At 37.4% G+C, this 15,852-nt stretch overlaps 1 protein-coding gene across 4 annotated transcripts in view; it reads right to left on the bottom strand.

Moving 5' to 3' along the window:
• SLC25A12 (solute carrier family 25 member 12) overlaps positions 1–15,852 on the bottom strand; it is a 205,810-nt gene that overhangs the window by 49,565 nt on the left and 140,393 nt on the right. For all 4 annotated transcript variants that reach the window (XM_013052068.2, XM_004744072.3, XM_013052067.2 and 1 more), the window contains 2 exons: positions 14,515–14,654; positions 1,090–1,236 (listed from right to left, as the gene is read on the bottom strand). In XM_013052068.2, the coding sequence (XP_012907522.1) occupies positions 1,090–1,236; positions 14,515–14,654 (287 nt within the window). The remainder of the gene's footprint in view (positions 1–1,089; positions 1,237–14,514; positions 14,655–15,852) is intronic.

Here is a 15,852-nt window from a genome sequence, read left to right as displayed (position 1 = left end):
ATGTGATCCAATCGGAAAAGATTAAATGGGTCCCCTCACTCCAAGGCACTGAGTGAGTCCTTCCCTAGGATAGCCCTCCCCCACCACAACCACCACTTTCCTCCCTCTCTCCCTTTCTTTCCTTCCTTCTCTCATTTTTTGGCTGGGGTATGAGGTAAGGGTTCAGGGAGTGGGAGATGGGTGTCAAGGAGGTGAAATGTGTAGGACAAGGTGACATGCTCCATGTTCAAATTCACTGAAGAAAAAGAACAGAAGTTGATCTTTCTACCCTCGTCTAAATCAGGGATAATGATCTTCAGCTGAAACAACAAAAGTACTCACTGGCTTCCCTCCATGTAAAACAAGCAGCAATCAAAAACTTATACGTAAGTACAATGCATGAACAAGAAAACTGGTAAGTGAGGAAGGTTTCACCACTCTTTGTGAGGAAGTGAATGACATCAGTTTGCTATGGTCCAGATGGTTACTTGTTGAGATTAGCAGTTCGACAGAACAAAAACAGAAAAACAAAACAAAACAAAAAAAACCCAGCTGGTCCATGCAGACTGAATGCACAGGTGAAGGGGCAGAGAGAGGAGGGAGCCACAGAGGCTGATGCCCACGTATTTCCTCCATACCTTCTGCCTCGGCCATGGTTATTAAAACAGTGTAGAGGCCAGTGATGATTCCTCTAGCAAACAGCACCCTGCAGGCAACAGAGGAAGGAGCCATCTTTATAGCAAGGCTTTGGGAGCCTGGTGGGATGGAAAGAGGCCAAAGTGAAGGCAGTAGTGTCTGGGAAAGGTACTGCCACTGGAAAAAGTAATTACACACCCTTGTCTACAAACTCCTTGTTTTCTTTGGTTGGACTCTATAAATGGAGATAAACAATTTGGAAATACATGAAAGCAAGATGGTGGCTCTGAGAAAGCTATGATCTGGGGAAATTCACCATCACCCCCACCTCCCTCACACATACCAGTTTACCTTCTGTAACCAAACATAAGGTTAGAATAGTTGAGACTCCAATGGGTCCACAGAGGCAAGCCGGGACCCAACGGTTCAAAATTTTTAAAGAAACAGAAAATGGAGCACTTGTTTTCTACTTACTGAAACTAAGTTCTCCTCCACGAAGGGAGTAAGCATGTGAGACCGAATGGTAACCATGATGTCACTGAAATCCAAACCGGAAATCATGCCACTTTTGCTTTTGTCTTTCAGCGCAAAGGCTTGTCTTGCATGTTCCAGTTGTAGCTCCTAGAGAGAAAAGTTGGAAATAGGACATTAGATAGGTCAAAGCACATCCCAATTGCATGTTTTGAAGAGGAAGGACACCATTAAACATTAAAAGATGTTTAATTTATTTTAAACATTCATGTCTTGGGGTTCCTGGGTGACTCAGAGGGTTAGGCCTCTGCCTTGGGCTCAGGTCATGATCTCAGAGTCCTGGGATCAAGCCCCGAATCGGGCTCTCTGCTCGGCAGGGGGCCTGCTGCCCCCCTCTCTCTCTGCCTACCTCTCTGCCTACTTGTGATCTCTTTCTCTGTCAAATAAATAAATAATATCTTTTTAAAAAACCCATATCTTGGCTTTAATATTATACACACTGGACTCCACAGCACTGTAAGTAAATATGAAAATAGTTCCCATTTCCATGCACAGGAATTAAGCTTTAACACCATTTATAAAATATTATGGACAAGGTTACCTTTGGAATAATTAATATACATTTGGACAACTACAATTAAATGAATATTAGATCAAGCAAGAAGTAGGCTATGTTCAATATGCTCTAGATGACAGGCTGTAATATTTATTTATTTATTTATTTATTTATTTATTTATTTATTTTTTTTTAAAAGATTTTATTTATTTATTTGACAGAGAGAGATCACAAGTAGGCAGAGAGGCAGGCAGAGAGAGAGAGAGGAGGAAGCAGGCTCCCTGCGGAGCAGAGAGCCCGATGCGGGACTCGATCCCAGGACCCTGAGATCATGACCTGAGCCAAAGGCAGCGGCTTAACCCACTGAGCCACCCAGGCGCCCCAGGCTGTAATATTTAATGTTATATAACTTACTTCTCTAATTTTCTTTAAAGGGACATCTTTCTTTTTAAGATTTTATTTATCTGAGAGAAAGAGAGCACGCGCACACAGAGGAAGAGGGAGAGTGAGAGGCAAAAGCAGATTCCCCAGTAAGCAGAGAGCCTGGTGTGGGGGCTCGATCTCAGGACCCTGGGATCATGACCCGAGTCTAAGGCAGACACTCCACTAACTGATCCACCCAGGCACCCCAAAGGACATCTTTTCTATTTGCAGGTGCTCAAATGAAAACTGAGGAATGTGTGGTTTGACCATAATAACCAAATTCACATATAAGAGAGTGCTTGCCTCCTCCTCTAAAAGAAGCAATACATTTGCTCATTATCTCTCTCTCCAACAGAACAAGTTTTTTCATTGTTTTTAAAAATATTTTATTTAATTATTTGTGTGAGGGAGAGAGAGTACAAGCAGGGGGAGCGGCCGGCAGAGGGAGAAGCGGGATCATGACCTGAGCTGAAGGCAGATGCTTAACCAACTGAGCCACCCAGGCATCCCAGCAATAAAACAAGTTTCTAAAATATTTTTTCTTAACAGGTTGGCAGGCTAGAGACAAGTATATGAAAACTACTAAATCTTTCAATAGTCATAACTTTAAAAAAATTAGATGATAACCCTGAGGAAAACATCTAAACATTGTAACACCTATCATCAAACATCTAAATGTTTGGATTTCCTTGAAAAGAGCAACAGGAGTGGAGAGCTGAAACTCAACTGGTAAGTACAAAATTAACAACCAGCATGATTTGACAAAGTTTTCTTTTCCCTCTCTTCTACTTTTTAAAAAAAATGTTAAAATATCTATTGAGATAAAATTAACAAAATCATAATATATTTAAAGTGTGAAACATGATTTGATATATGCATACACTGTGAAAGGAATCTTGCCATGTTAAGTAATACATCCATTACCGCACATAGTTATCTTTTTTATGAGACCCCTCAAGTTCTACTCTCTTGGCAAATTTCAATTATATAGGGGTGCCTAGGTGATGCAGTTGGTTAAGTGTCCAACTCTTGATTTCAGTTCAGATTGTGACCGCAGGGTCCTGAGATTGAGCCTGTGTTGGGCTCCACTCACAGGGTGGAGTCTGCCCCTCTCCCACCTCTCTAAACAGTCTATTGAAAAAATTTCAATTATACAACACAGTATTATTCATAGTCACCATGACACACTGTACATCCTCAGACCTTCCTCATGTTATAATTGAAAAAGTTTGTGACCTTTTTCCAGTTTCTCCTGCTTTCTCTTACCACCCCACTCCTCAATGAGCCCCTGGCAACCACTATTCTACTTTGTGTTACTATGTGTACAACTTTTTTTTTTTTTTTTTTTTTTTTTAAGATTCTACATAGAAATGCTATCCTGTAATAGGGCTTTTTCTGTCTGGCTTGTTTCACATAGTGTAATGTCCCCCAAGTTCATGTAAGTTATTGCAAAGGACAGGACTTCCTTCTTTTTTTTGAGTGAATGCTATTCTAGTGTGTGTGTCTGTGTATGTGCGCACACACATACACAATTTCTTTATCCATTTATGCGCCAATGGACACTTAGGTTGCTTCCGTACCTTGGCTACTGTGATAATGCTACAATAAACATGGGAGTACAACTACCTCTTTGAAATAGTGACTTTTTTTCCTCTTTGGATACATATCCAGAAGTAGGACTGCTGGATCATAAGGTGGTTCTATTTTTAATTTCTTGATGAGCCTCTAAACTGTTTTCCATAGTGGCTGTACCTGTTTACATTGCCACCAACAATGTACAAGGGTTCCCTTTTTTGCACATCCTTGCCAGCATTTGTCGTCTCCGGTCCTTTGATAATAGACAGCCTATCAAATATGAAGTAACATCTCATTGTGGTTTTAATTTGCGTATCTCTGATCATTAGTGAGGTTGAAAACTTCTCCTATACCTCTTGGCCATTTGTATGTCTTCCTTGGGAAAATGACTATTCAGGTCCCTTGCCCATTTTTATTTTTATGTATATATGTATGTAATTGAGTTGTATAAGTTCCTTGTATATTTTAGATATTAATCCCTTATCAGATATGTGGTTTGCAAATATTTTCTCCCATTCCAGTGGTTGCCTTTTCATTTTGTCGACTGATTTCTTTACTGTGCAGTTTTTCATGTTGATGTTATCCTACTTGTTTGTTTTTGCTTTTTCTGCCTTTGCTTTCGGTGTCAAATTTTAAAAACCAATGCCAAGGGATGCCTGGCAATTGGCTCAGTTGCCAAGGCAAGTGGCTCAGTGGGTTAAGCAGCTGCCTTCGGCTCAGGTCATGATCCCAGCATCCTGGGATCGAGTCCCACATCGGGCTCCTTGCTCGGCAGGGAGTCTGCTTCTCCCTCTGCCTCTGCCTGCCATTCTGTCTGCCTGTGTTCGCTCTCTCTCCCTCTGTCTCTCTCTGACAAATAAATTAAAAAAAAAAATCTTAAAAAAAACAAAATCATTGCCAAGACTGAAGTCAAGGAAATTACCTACTATGTTTTCTTCTAAGAGTTTAAAGTTTCAGGTCTTATGCTCAAGTTTTTAATTCATTTTGGGTTTTTTTTTTTGGTGTATGGTATAAGATAGGAGTTCAGTTTCATTCTTTTGCATGTGGACATCCAGTTTTTCCAACACTGTTTATTAAAAACACTACCCTTCCTCCATTGTGTATTCTTAACTCTTTTGTCAGAAATTGACCATATATGCATGGGTTCATTTCAGAGCTATTTTGTTCCATTTATCTATGTGCTGGTCTTTTGACAAAACCATACTGTTTTGAGTACTATATCCTCATACTATAGTTTAAATTCAGAAAGTGTGAGGTCTCCAGCTTTGTTCTTCTCAAAATTGCTTTGGCTCTGTGGGGTCTTTTGTGGTTCCATACAAATTTTATGACTGTTTCTCTAGTTCTGTTCAAAAGTACCATTGGAGGGGCACCTGGGTGGCTCAGTGGGTTAAACCTCTGCCTTCGGCTCAGGTCATGATCTCAGGTCCTGGGATCGAGCCCTGCATTGGGCTTTCTGCTCAGTAGGGAACTGCTTCCCCCTCTTTCTCTCTGCCTGCCTGTGATCTCTCTCTCCCTCTGTCAAATTAAAAAAAAAAAAAAAAAAAACTTAAAAAAAAGAAAAGCCAACAGCTATTCGTTAATTTTATTTTTAAAAAAGTACCATTGGAGGGCGCCTGGGTGGCTCAGTGGGTTAAGCCGCTGCCTTCGGCTCAGGTCATGATCTCAGGGTCCTGGGATCGAGTCCCGCATCGGGCTCTCTGCTCAGCGGGGAGCCTGCTTCCCTCTCTCTCTCTCTCTCTGCCTGCCTCTCCGTCTACTTGTGATTTCTCTCTGTCAAATAAATAAATAAATAAAATCTTTAAAAAAAAAAAAAAAAGTACCATTGGAATTTGATAGTGACTGTGTTGAATCCACAGATCACTTTGGATAGTATGTACATTTTAACAATATTAATTCTTTGAATAAATGAACACAATTATTTTTCCATTTATTTGTGTCTTCAACTTCTTTCATCAGTGGCTTAGTTTTCAGTGACCAGATTTTTCACTTTCTTGGTTAAATTTATTGCTAAGTAGTTGATTTTTTTGATGTTCTACAAATGGGATTCTCTTAATTTCTCTTTTTAATAGTTCACTGTTAATGTATAGAAATGCAACTGGTTTTGTATCTTGATTTTGCACCCTAATACTTTCCTGAAGCCATTTATCAGTGCTAACACTGTGTATGTGTGTGTACTGTTTTTAGGTTTTTCTATATATATCATGGCATCTGCAAAAAGGGACAATTTCATTTCTTCCCTTCTAATTTGGATGTCTTTTATTTCTTTTTCTAGACTAATTGCTCTGGCTAAAGCTTCCTGTACTTTTTAAAATAAAAGTAGTAAGAGTGTACATCCTTGTCTTTTTCCTGATCTTAAAAGCTCTTAGCTTCTCACTGCTGAGCATGATGTGAGTTATGGGCTTGTCATGTATATGCTTTATAATGTTGAGGGATGTTCCATCTACAGCTAAGTTGCTAAGCATTTTTATCATGAAAGGATATTGAATTTTGTCAAATGTGTATCTGTATCTATAGAGATGATCATGTGATTTTATTCTTTATCTTGTTAATATGGTATACCACATGTAATGATTTACATATGATGAATTCTCCTAGCATTCCAGCAAACTTTATCATGGTGTATGCTTCTTTTTATGTACTATTAAATTCAGTTTACTGGGCACCTGGGTGGTCCAGTTAAGTGTCTGCCTTAGGCTCAGGTCATGATCCCAGGGTCCTGGGATCAAGTCTTGCACCAGGCTCCCTGCTCAGCAGAGAGCCTGCTTCTCCTTCTCCCTCTGCCTGCTACTCTGCCTACTTGTGCTCTCTCTGTCAAGTAAATAAATAATTTTTAAAAATATTTAAAATTCTATTTACTAATATTGTGTTGAGGCTATCTGTATCTATCTTCATCCGGAATACTGACCTGTAGTTTTCTTTTCTTGCAGAGTCCTTGTCTGGCTTTGGTATCAGGGTTAACACTGGTCTTGTAAAGTGAATTTGGAAGAAGTTTACCCTCCTCGTCTACTTTTTGGAAGAGTCTGAGAAAGACTGGTATTACCTCTTCTTTAGATGTTTGGTAGTATTCACCAGGAAAGCCATCTGATCTTATAGTTGTCTTTTTGGGAGGTTTTTTTGTTTGTTTTGTTTTGTTTTAGTTGTTGTTTTTTTGTTTTTGTTTTTGTTTTATTTATTTGACAGACAGAGATCACATGTAGGCAGAGACAGAGGAAGAAGTAGGCTCCCTGCTGAGCAGAGAGCCGGACAGGATTCCGGGGCTCCATCCCAGGAGCTTGGGGTCATGACCTGAGCCCAAGGCAGAGGCTTTAACCCACTGAGCCACCCAGGCGCCCCTTTTGGGAGGTTTTTTAATTACTGACTCAACCTTCTTGCTAGAAATTGGTCTGTTTAGATTTTTTATTTCTTCATGATTCAGAATTGGTAGGATATATGTTTTTAGGAATTTATCCATGTCTTCTAGGTTATCTCATTTGTTGGCATAGAAATATTCAAAGTAGTTTCTTATGATCCTTGGTATTTCTTTTATCATTTATGTCTCTTTCATTTCTTTTTTTCCTCAATCTAAACATCTGTCAATTTTGTTTATCTTAAAAAAATACAGTTCTCAGTTTTATTGATCTTTTCTATTGTGTCTCTAGTTATTATATTTCCTTTTTGTCTGCCTTGACTTTTGTTATTTTCTTCCTTCTGCCAACTTTGGCCTTAGTTTATTCTTCTTCTAGCTCCTTGAGATGTAAAGGGAGATTCTTAATTTTTTCTCAATGTCGGTGTTTATTACTATAAACTTCCCTCTTAGAATTGCTTTTGCTGCTTCTCATACATTTTGGTATGTTGTGTTTTCATTTTCATTTGTCTCATGACACTTTTTGATTTTCCTTTTGATTCGTTCTATGATTATCAATTATTCAGGAATGTGTTGTATAATCTCCACATATTTGTGTATTCTGTCCTCTTCTACTTTCTTCATTCCCCTACTCACTCCGTTCCTTCCTATCACCTCCAACCATATCACTCAAATGAAACAGGAATTTTAGGTCTTCATTCCAACCTTAAAATACTCTTGGAAGTATCCCCCACAGAAAGAGTATTCCTAAGCAGCATCAGAAATAGACACAGGTCCACTCCATGTCTTATATGCTTTGCCTTCCTCACTTCTCCTTTTTTCCACCTTCTTTATGTTTTTGTCAAGTCTTTGTCTTCTCCATCTATAAGTCTTTGTCTCTCAGAAATATGGACACAATGAAGCCTTATTAATGACACTCGGTATTAGAGAAAATGTGGACCTTTATATTAAAGACAAAGCAGAATCCTCATTGCAAGAGTAAGGATGGAAGGATAGATTTTCTGTTTTCCATTAGGTTAACAAATGGAGGACTCCTAAGTATCTTTTAAAAATACATAGGAAACGTATCACAGATGAAACTGTAGAGGGTATCAGACTGGCTTCCAAATGGTCCAGGAGGAAGCACAGTGGAGACTATAGACAAAATAAGACTGGCCAACAGTTAATAACTGCTAAAGCTGGTTGATGGGTACATGGAAATTCATTACACTGTTCTATTTTTAAATATACTTAAAGTCTTTCAAAATAAAAAGGTTAAAAAATTAACATTAATGACTTCAAATGAGAAACAAAACAAAAGGGGAAAAAAGAAGGTTCCTATCTAAAGCTCTCCAGTTTATGTAGTATAAGTAATATATCAGGGTAGAATTAGATATTCCTTAATAAATGTGAGGGAACCAATGACAAGAACAAACCATCTTTAGAGAAACCTTAAAAAACACGAGTTGGAAGAACATTTCCTTCTTAATTTTATTTTTTTTCTTTCAAGATTTTATTTAAATTCAAATTTGTATAGTGTAGTCTTAGTTTCAGGGATCATTTCCTTTTTTAAATAATCATGTCTCAAATAAATAATATTTTCAACATTTCCGGTTTGCACATTTTACAGTGTCAGTCGGATAGGCACTAAATGTGCAAGTGTTAGAACAAGCACTAGGTTCTACAAACAACCACACCTACAGGATATAGTGTTCAAACTGTGATCATGCACATAAAGAAAAACAATACCCTAGGCTTATAAAAGATAAAATACCTAAAATACTCTAAAATGACACTTCAATCTTAAAAGATAAAGATACTCTAATAAATAAAAAATAAAACAAGTCCGCTTTCAGATTTCAAGTGTGAATAGGGGAACTGAAGGAAAGGGTAAAAAAACGAAGTTATGCTCATGTTAAAATATATTTCATCTAACTATGAGATGAAAACAGCTGAGCTTCAGAAACTGTGGCAGTGAATGAGAATGACTAGTATTTTAACTCTGGTGTCTTCTAAAACTCTACTCTTTGCTAAAATCACAGAAAAGGAACTAAAAACAGACACTCAAGGACAAAGAGAACAGAAAAGAAGATAGCAACTACATTTTTAAGATTAGAGAGCAGAAAGGCAAGTGACAGATAAGCAGACTCAAGAAAACTGGACATGGAAAAAATCAAAAAGCAATTCAATGACTAAGACCCCTAATCCAAGACCCCCAAAACACTCAGGAATTGGCTACACTAGTATCCGCAGAAGTGACAGTGAAATTGGAACTACAGATAAGAGGTTTAGAGGGAAGTCTGTTTAAAATGCAGTTAGTCACCTGCATTGCTTCACTGTAGCCAGGATTCTGCCCTTTCCCAAGCCTGGGAGAAAACTAGAGGTTCACTGCCTTGAGAATGTAACAGAGGGTCTTCAGACTAGGGGAGACCAGGTGCAGTTGAAAAGAGGTAAGTCAATGAAAGTCCATCTCCGGGCGCCGGGTGGCTCAGTGGGTTAAAGCCTCTGCCTTCGGCTCAGGTCATGATCCCAGGGTCCTGGGATCGAGCTCCGCATCCGGCTCTCTGCTCAGCAGGGAGCCTGCTTCTCTCTCTCTCTCTCTCTCTCTGCCTGCCTCTCTGCCTATTTGTGATCTCTGCCAAATAAATAAATAAAGTCTTAAAAAAAAAAAGAAAAAAAAGTTCATCTCCATACTCCATACTGAATGTTGATACCTCCAGCCCTCCTCTCTCATTCATTCAGCAACCAGAATGTCAGATTGAATATTCCAGGTGGCATGCTAAAGAAAAGACCTGAGCATACAGACATTAGAGGGACCCCAAAAGAACAGCCCAGTCAGTGAACTTTACAATAAGATCAAGCGTTAGTAAGTAGTACCATGAACTCAATAAGCCTTAATCTTAAATATGAGCAGAAGTCTAAAGACAATCAGACATGAGTAAAGCCAAACAAAGAAACACAAACAAAGAAAAAGAAACTTGGAGAAAACAGACATTTCGCAGGGGAAGGAAGAAAACACCTGCCTTCAATATCTTTGGAGAAGGGAAAAGTATAGCACATCCATGAAAAAAGAATATGCTATTTTTTAAAAAGGAATATTCAGAAAGGAATATTCAGTTCTTTTTAACTGAAAATTTGAAATGTAACAAAAATTAGAACTTAATAAAATGTCCAAAAGTAGAAGAGCAGAAAAAACTAAATCATACATTTAATATGCTTACCATATTAAAGGAAAGAAAGAAAATAAATAAGAAAAGTAATGAGAATATTTTCAAGGGGCGCTTGAGTGGCTCAGTGGGTTAAGCCTCTGCCTTGGACTCAGGTCATGATCTCTGGGTCCTGGGATCGAGCCCCACATCAGGCTCTCTGCTTAGCAGGGAGCTTGCTTCCCTCTCTCTCTGCCTGCCTCTCTGCATACTTGTGATCTCTCTCTCTCTGTGTCAAATAAATAAATAAAATCTTAAAAAAAAAAAAAGAATATTTTCAAGAATTGAGGGACAAAAGTTTTCTAATTCAAAGAGCCCACTGAATGCCCTGCACCAAGGAATATCATCATGAAATTTCAACATACTGAAGAAAAGGGGAAAAAAAACCTTCCAGAGTGAATAAATGTTTCAAAACAGAATCAAGAATGAGAATGGCACTGGATTTTTCAGTGTCAAAACAGGAAGCAAGAAAATAAAAGAGAAATGTTTTCAAAATTAGGAGGAAAATAATTCCTAGTAGAATTCTATACCCAGTCAGGCACCTGGGTGGCTCAGTCAGTTAAGCATCTGATTAAGGCTCAGGTCATGATCCCAGAGTCCTGGGATCCAGCCCCACATTGGCTCCCTGCTCAGTGGGGAGTGCTTCTTCTTCCTGCCCCTCTTTCAATCCTTCTCTAATAACTAAATAAAATCTTAAAAAAAAAAAAAAAAAAGAATTCTATACCCAATCATACTAAGTGTAAACAGTGCAGAGTTTTTCAGATAATGGAAAGTCTCACAAAAAAATTATTTTACTTTCCTCAAGAAGCCCTTGCAGGAAGCATTCCACCAAAAAGAGGAAGTAAACCATAATAAAGGAAGAGATGGAATACAAAAAACAGGAGAGTCAACATAAAAGAAAAACAAATGGATTTCCCATGGTGAAGGTAGATAACAGACTGACAGACTGACAGCTACGCAAAAAGTACAAACACCAGCCTGCAACCATGAAGCAGGTCAGAAAGTTCCAAGGAAATGGTGCAGGGACTGTGGAAAACAGTCTGGCAATTCTTCAAAAGGTTAAAGATAAAATTACGTGACAGCAATTTCATATCTAGTGCTATACTCAAAAGATTTGGAAACAGGTATTCAAACAAATACATGTACTCCAATGTTCACAAGTGCCAAAAGGTGAGGCGAGAACAGCCCAAGTGTCCATCAACTAATGAATGGACAGACAAAATATTGTATATGTATACAATGGAATATTATTCAACTGTAAAAAGGAGTAAGGTAGTAATACATGCTACAACATGGATAATCCTTGAAAACATTATGCAAAGTGAGAAAAGTTCAGACATAAAAAGTCATATTGTATAATTCCACCAGCAGTGGTCCTCCTTTATCCATGGGTCTTTATCTAAGACCCCTAAAGGGATGCCTGACACTGCACATAGAACCAAAACCTATATATACTGTTTTTTTCCCATACATACATACATACAATGAAGTTTAATTCCTAAATTGGACATAGTAAGAGATTAACAGTAATCACTAAAATAATAATAAAACAGAATAATTATAACATTACATTGCAATAAAAGCTATGTGAATGTGGTCTCTTTCTCTCTTGTCCTCTTCAAATATCTTACGGTACTTTACTCACCCTTCTTCTTGTGATAACTTGAGGAGATAAAATGCCTAAGTGATAAGATGAAGTTAGGTGAATGGTGTCAGCATTGTGACATAATAGCATTAGGCTACTACTGAACTTCTGATGATACATCTGAAGGGGGATTATCTGCTTCTGGACCGCGGCTGACCGCAGGTACACTGAGACTGCAAAAAGCAAAACTGTAAATAATGGGGGGGGGGGGGGTGGCTACCGCATATGCACTATGCAGAGGAAGTAAATCCACAGAGGCGAAGGTGGTTTGGTGGCTGCCAGGAGCTGAGGAGAAACAGGAATGAGGAGTGACTGCTTAATGAGTACAGAGGGGTTTTTCTGATAATGAAAGGTTTGTTGCACAACACTGTGGATTGTACTAAATGCTACTAAATCATGCACTTTTACATGGTTAATTTTATGTTAAGTGAATTTTACCTGGATTTTTTAAAAAAGAAAAAGCTCCTAGAGAGCTCCAAAAAGACAAAATTGATAGAATGAATACCTAATGTTATAAATATATTAAAATGAGATGTTAATAACTGAGGCAAAATTTAAGAATGAATTAGCATTAATACATAGAAAACTAAACAAATAAGAAGAACTAGAAATCCTAAGAAAAGTAATCATTTTAGTCATGCATAGTATTTATAAAATTATCGTAATTAAAATATGATTATTGATCTAAGCAGAATCATAACATAATTATATGGGTGATGAGACAAAAAGTATCCAAGTCTGTGGGATAGAGAGAGGGGGTGAAAGAATCAGCTCCTAATCTTCCACAGTTCAAATTCAATGAAAAATACCTAAAAGTGAACATTTTTAAAGTAGAGTACAAAACCACAGAAGACCCCATATAGCCATGCGATCTTGAGAAAGAATAATAAAGCTGGAGGTACGACAGTCCCAGATTTCAAGATATACTACAAAGCTCTAGTAATCAAAACAGTGTGGTACTGGCACAAAAATACACATAGATCAATGAAACAGAACAGAGAGCATAGAAATGAACCCACAATTATACAGTCAATTAATGTACAACAAAACAGGAAAGAATATATAATGAGGAAAAGACAGTCTTCTCTATAAATGGTGCTAGGAAACTGGACAAAACTATGCAAAAGAATGACAATGGACCACTTCCTTACACCACACACAAAAATAAACTTAAAATGGATTAAAAACCTAAATATAAGACCTGAGACCATGGAACCCCTAGGAGAAAACATAGGCAGGAATCTCACTGACATTGGCCTTAGCAACATTTCTCTAAATGTGTCTCCTGAGGCAAGGGAAACAAAATCAAAAGTAAACTGTTGGGACTACACCAAAATAAAAAGCTTTTGCACAGCAAAGGAAACCATCAGCAAAAGAAAAAGACAATGTTGTTAATGGGAGAAAATATTTGCAGAAAAACAGGCAGGGGAGATGAACAGACATTTTTCCAAGACAACATCTAGATGGCCAACACAGTCCATTAAGCATCCAACTCTTGGTTTCAATTCAGGTTGTGATCTCAGGGTCATGGGATTGAGCCCTGTGTTGGGCTCTGCTCAGCTCAGAGTCTGCTTACGACACTCTCACTTTCTCCCTCTGTCCCTCTATCCCACCACGCTCTCTCTCTAAAATAAATAAATAACTCTTTAAAACACACACACACACACACAATGAGATATTACCTCACATCTAGTAGAATGGCTAGTATTAGAAACATAAGAAAACACAAGTATTGTTGAGGATGTGGAGAAAGGGAACCCTTAGGCTCTGTTGGTGGGAATGCAAATTGCTGCAGCCACTGTACAAAAACAGCATGGAGGCTCCTGGCAATAATTAAAGACAGAAGCACCATACAATCCAATAATTCCACTACTTGGTATTTACCCAAAGAAAATGAAAACACTAATTTGAAAAGATATGTGAACCCCTATGTTTACTGCAACTTTATTTACAATAGCCAAGATACCTGGAAGCAACCCAAGTATCCCTTGATAAATGAATAAGGAAGATGTGGTATATACATACAATGGAATGTTACTTAGCCATGAAAAAAAATGAGATCCTGCCATTTAAAGCAGTAGTGACAGACCTAGAGGGTATTATGCTAACTGCAATAAGTCAAAGACAAATACCATATGATTTTACTTATATGTGGAATCTAAAAAATAAAACAAATGAACAAAGCGGAAACAGACCCATAAATACAGAGAACTAGTGGTTGTCATAGGTGAAGCATGTGGGGGATGGGCAAAATGGGTGAAGGAAAGAGGGGTGTACGGGTTTCTATTTATGGCATGAATAAGTCAGAGATGAAAGGCACTGCATAGGGAATATAAAGCCCGGTACTACAACAGCATTGTATAAGGACAGATAGTAGGTACACTTGTGGTGAGCACAGAATAGGCAATCACCATGTTGTACACCTGAAACTAATTTAACATTGTGTGTGAACTATACTTCAATTAAAAAAAGAGATTTTAAAACAGTAGAAGTGCCAATGTGAGTTTATTATTTAAAGCTATGGAAGTAATCACTGAAAGAAATAATTATAGGAGTTTTAAAAAGTTGCCTCTGGGAATGGGAAATGAAAAATGGGTGTATAATGCCACAAGGAATTGCTATTTTTGGTAATAAAACTAAAAAGGAAGGAAGTGGAGGAGAAATAACATGTATTTATACCAGTTATGAAAACTAAGCTCACCTGGAGAAACTGTGTGAATTCTGTGTAGTTAAGATGCTTCTTCCGATTATGCCCAAAATGCAGTCGGATAAATTCACAGTCCCAGTTAAAAGGGATATGATGATGAATAATAGTTTGTCCAAATATTTCTTTGACATTTTCTTAAAAGGGAAAACAAAAATAAATAAATTATATCTGGAGTAAGTAGTTCAGTCCACTGCAATGTTCCTACAGAAAGAAATTAAGAGAAATTTCAAGTCAATATTATCTGCTTCTATTAAGATTAGCTGCAAAATCTTTTGTGCCCAGAAACCCATGCACAGGAACACAATTGATACAAAATATAATTTTACACTTAAGATTGTGTACCATTACATATAAGGCCATGAGATTCTTAATTTCTCCTGATTTTACTTTAATTAGGAAGTGATTTATATCTTGCACTACAAATGGCTCCTACTTTGCATTCCAGTAAAAAATCAATAGTGTTTTCCCGATTCCTCAAGGAGTCGAATTAAGCCCTTTATCAGAAGCATGAATACCTAAATTATAGTATAATGCAATATTTGTCATACTAAGTATGGTTTGATTGAGGCTTGATTATTACATTCACACTAGCCTGAATGTCTATTGAAGATAGGTATAAGAAATACTACCAAAAGCATATCATTAGCTCAGCAGCAAGCACCTTATTAAAAGCTTCTGATATTGTCAAAAATATGGTCTTGACACAAAGCTTCAAAATCCCCATAAAAAGCATGATTATTAGTCCCAGCTATTAAAAATATTTTAAGATAAGTGAAATTAGTGATTCACGTTTAAATAAAGAAGGACTAAACACAGTACACTAACTTTTAGATAGGAACCAGTCAAGCTGTGTAACATACAACCAAAACCCTCTGACAGCTTGTCTTCATGCACTAACAACGTCAGTCACTTTCTTACACAGTTCTACACTTAGAATAAAAGTCAATTCACGAATGACTGGTACTTTAACAAGCATAGACTGGATAGCCTAATTTAGAAGCTCATGCCAAAAAAAAAAAAAAGAAAGGAAAGGAAAAAAGAATCATTAGCAAAGTTAAGAAAGCAGGAAGCCTGTTTTACTGATGTCTTAAGAACAAAAATTATTTTCAAGTTTATGCCAATTGTATTAGTGGAAGTGTTTTACCATCCATAGCTATCAATTTTACTAATTAGTGGAAGTTTAATGTTTTATAATCTCCAACTATGCTCTTTTCTCTAATTTCTGCAAATTCTTTGAATAAGATACCAATCTCACATTGTAAATGATTTAATGGATTCCCTTTAGTTTTATATACTTTTTTCTTGATAAAAGCATTGCTATTGGGAGAATAA

Source organism: Mustela putorius, unplaced genomic scaffold (assembly GCF_011764305.1).
Source record: "Mustela putorius furo isolate JIRA1106 unplaced genomic scaffold, ASM1176430v1.1 tig00003869_pilon_pilon_pilon, whole genome shotgun sequence".
NCBI lineage: Eukaryota > Metazoa > Chordata > Mammalia > Carnivora > Mustelidae > Mustela > Mustela putorius.
The sequence above is the reverse complement of the archived record's forward strand: the minus strand, read 5'-3'. Positions and strand labels throughout refer to the sequence as shown.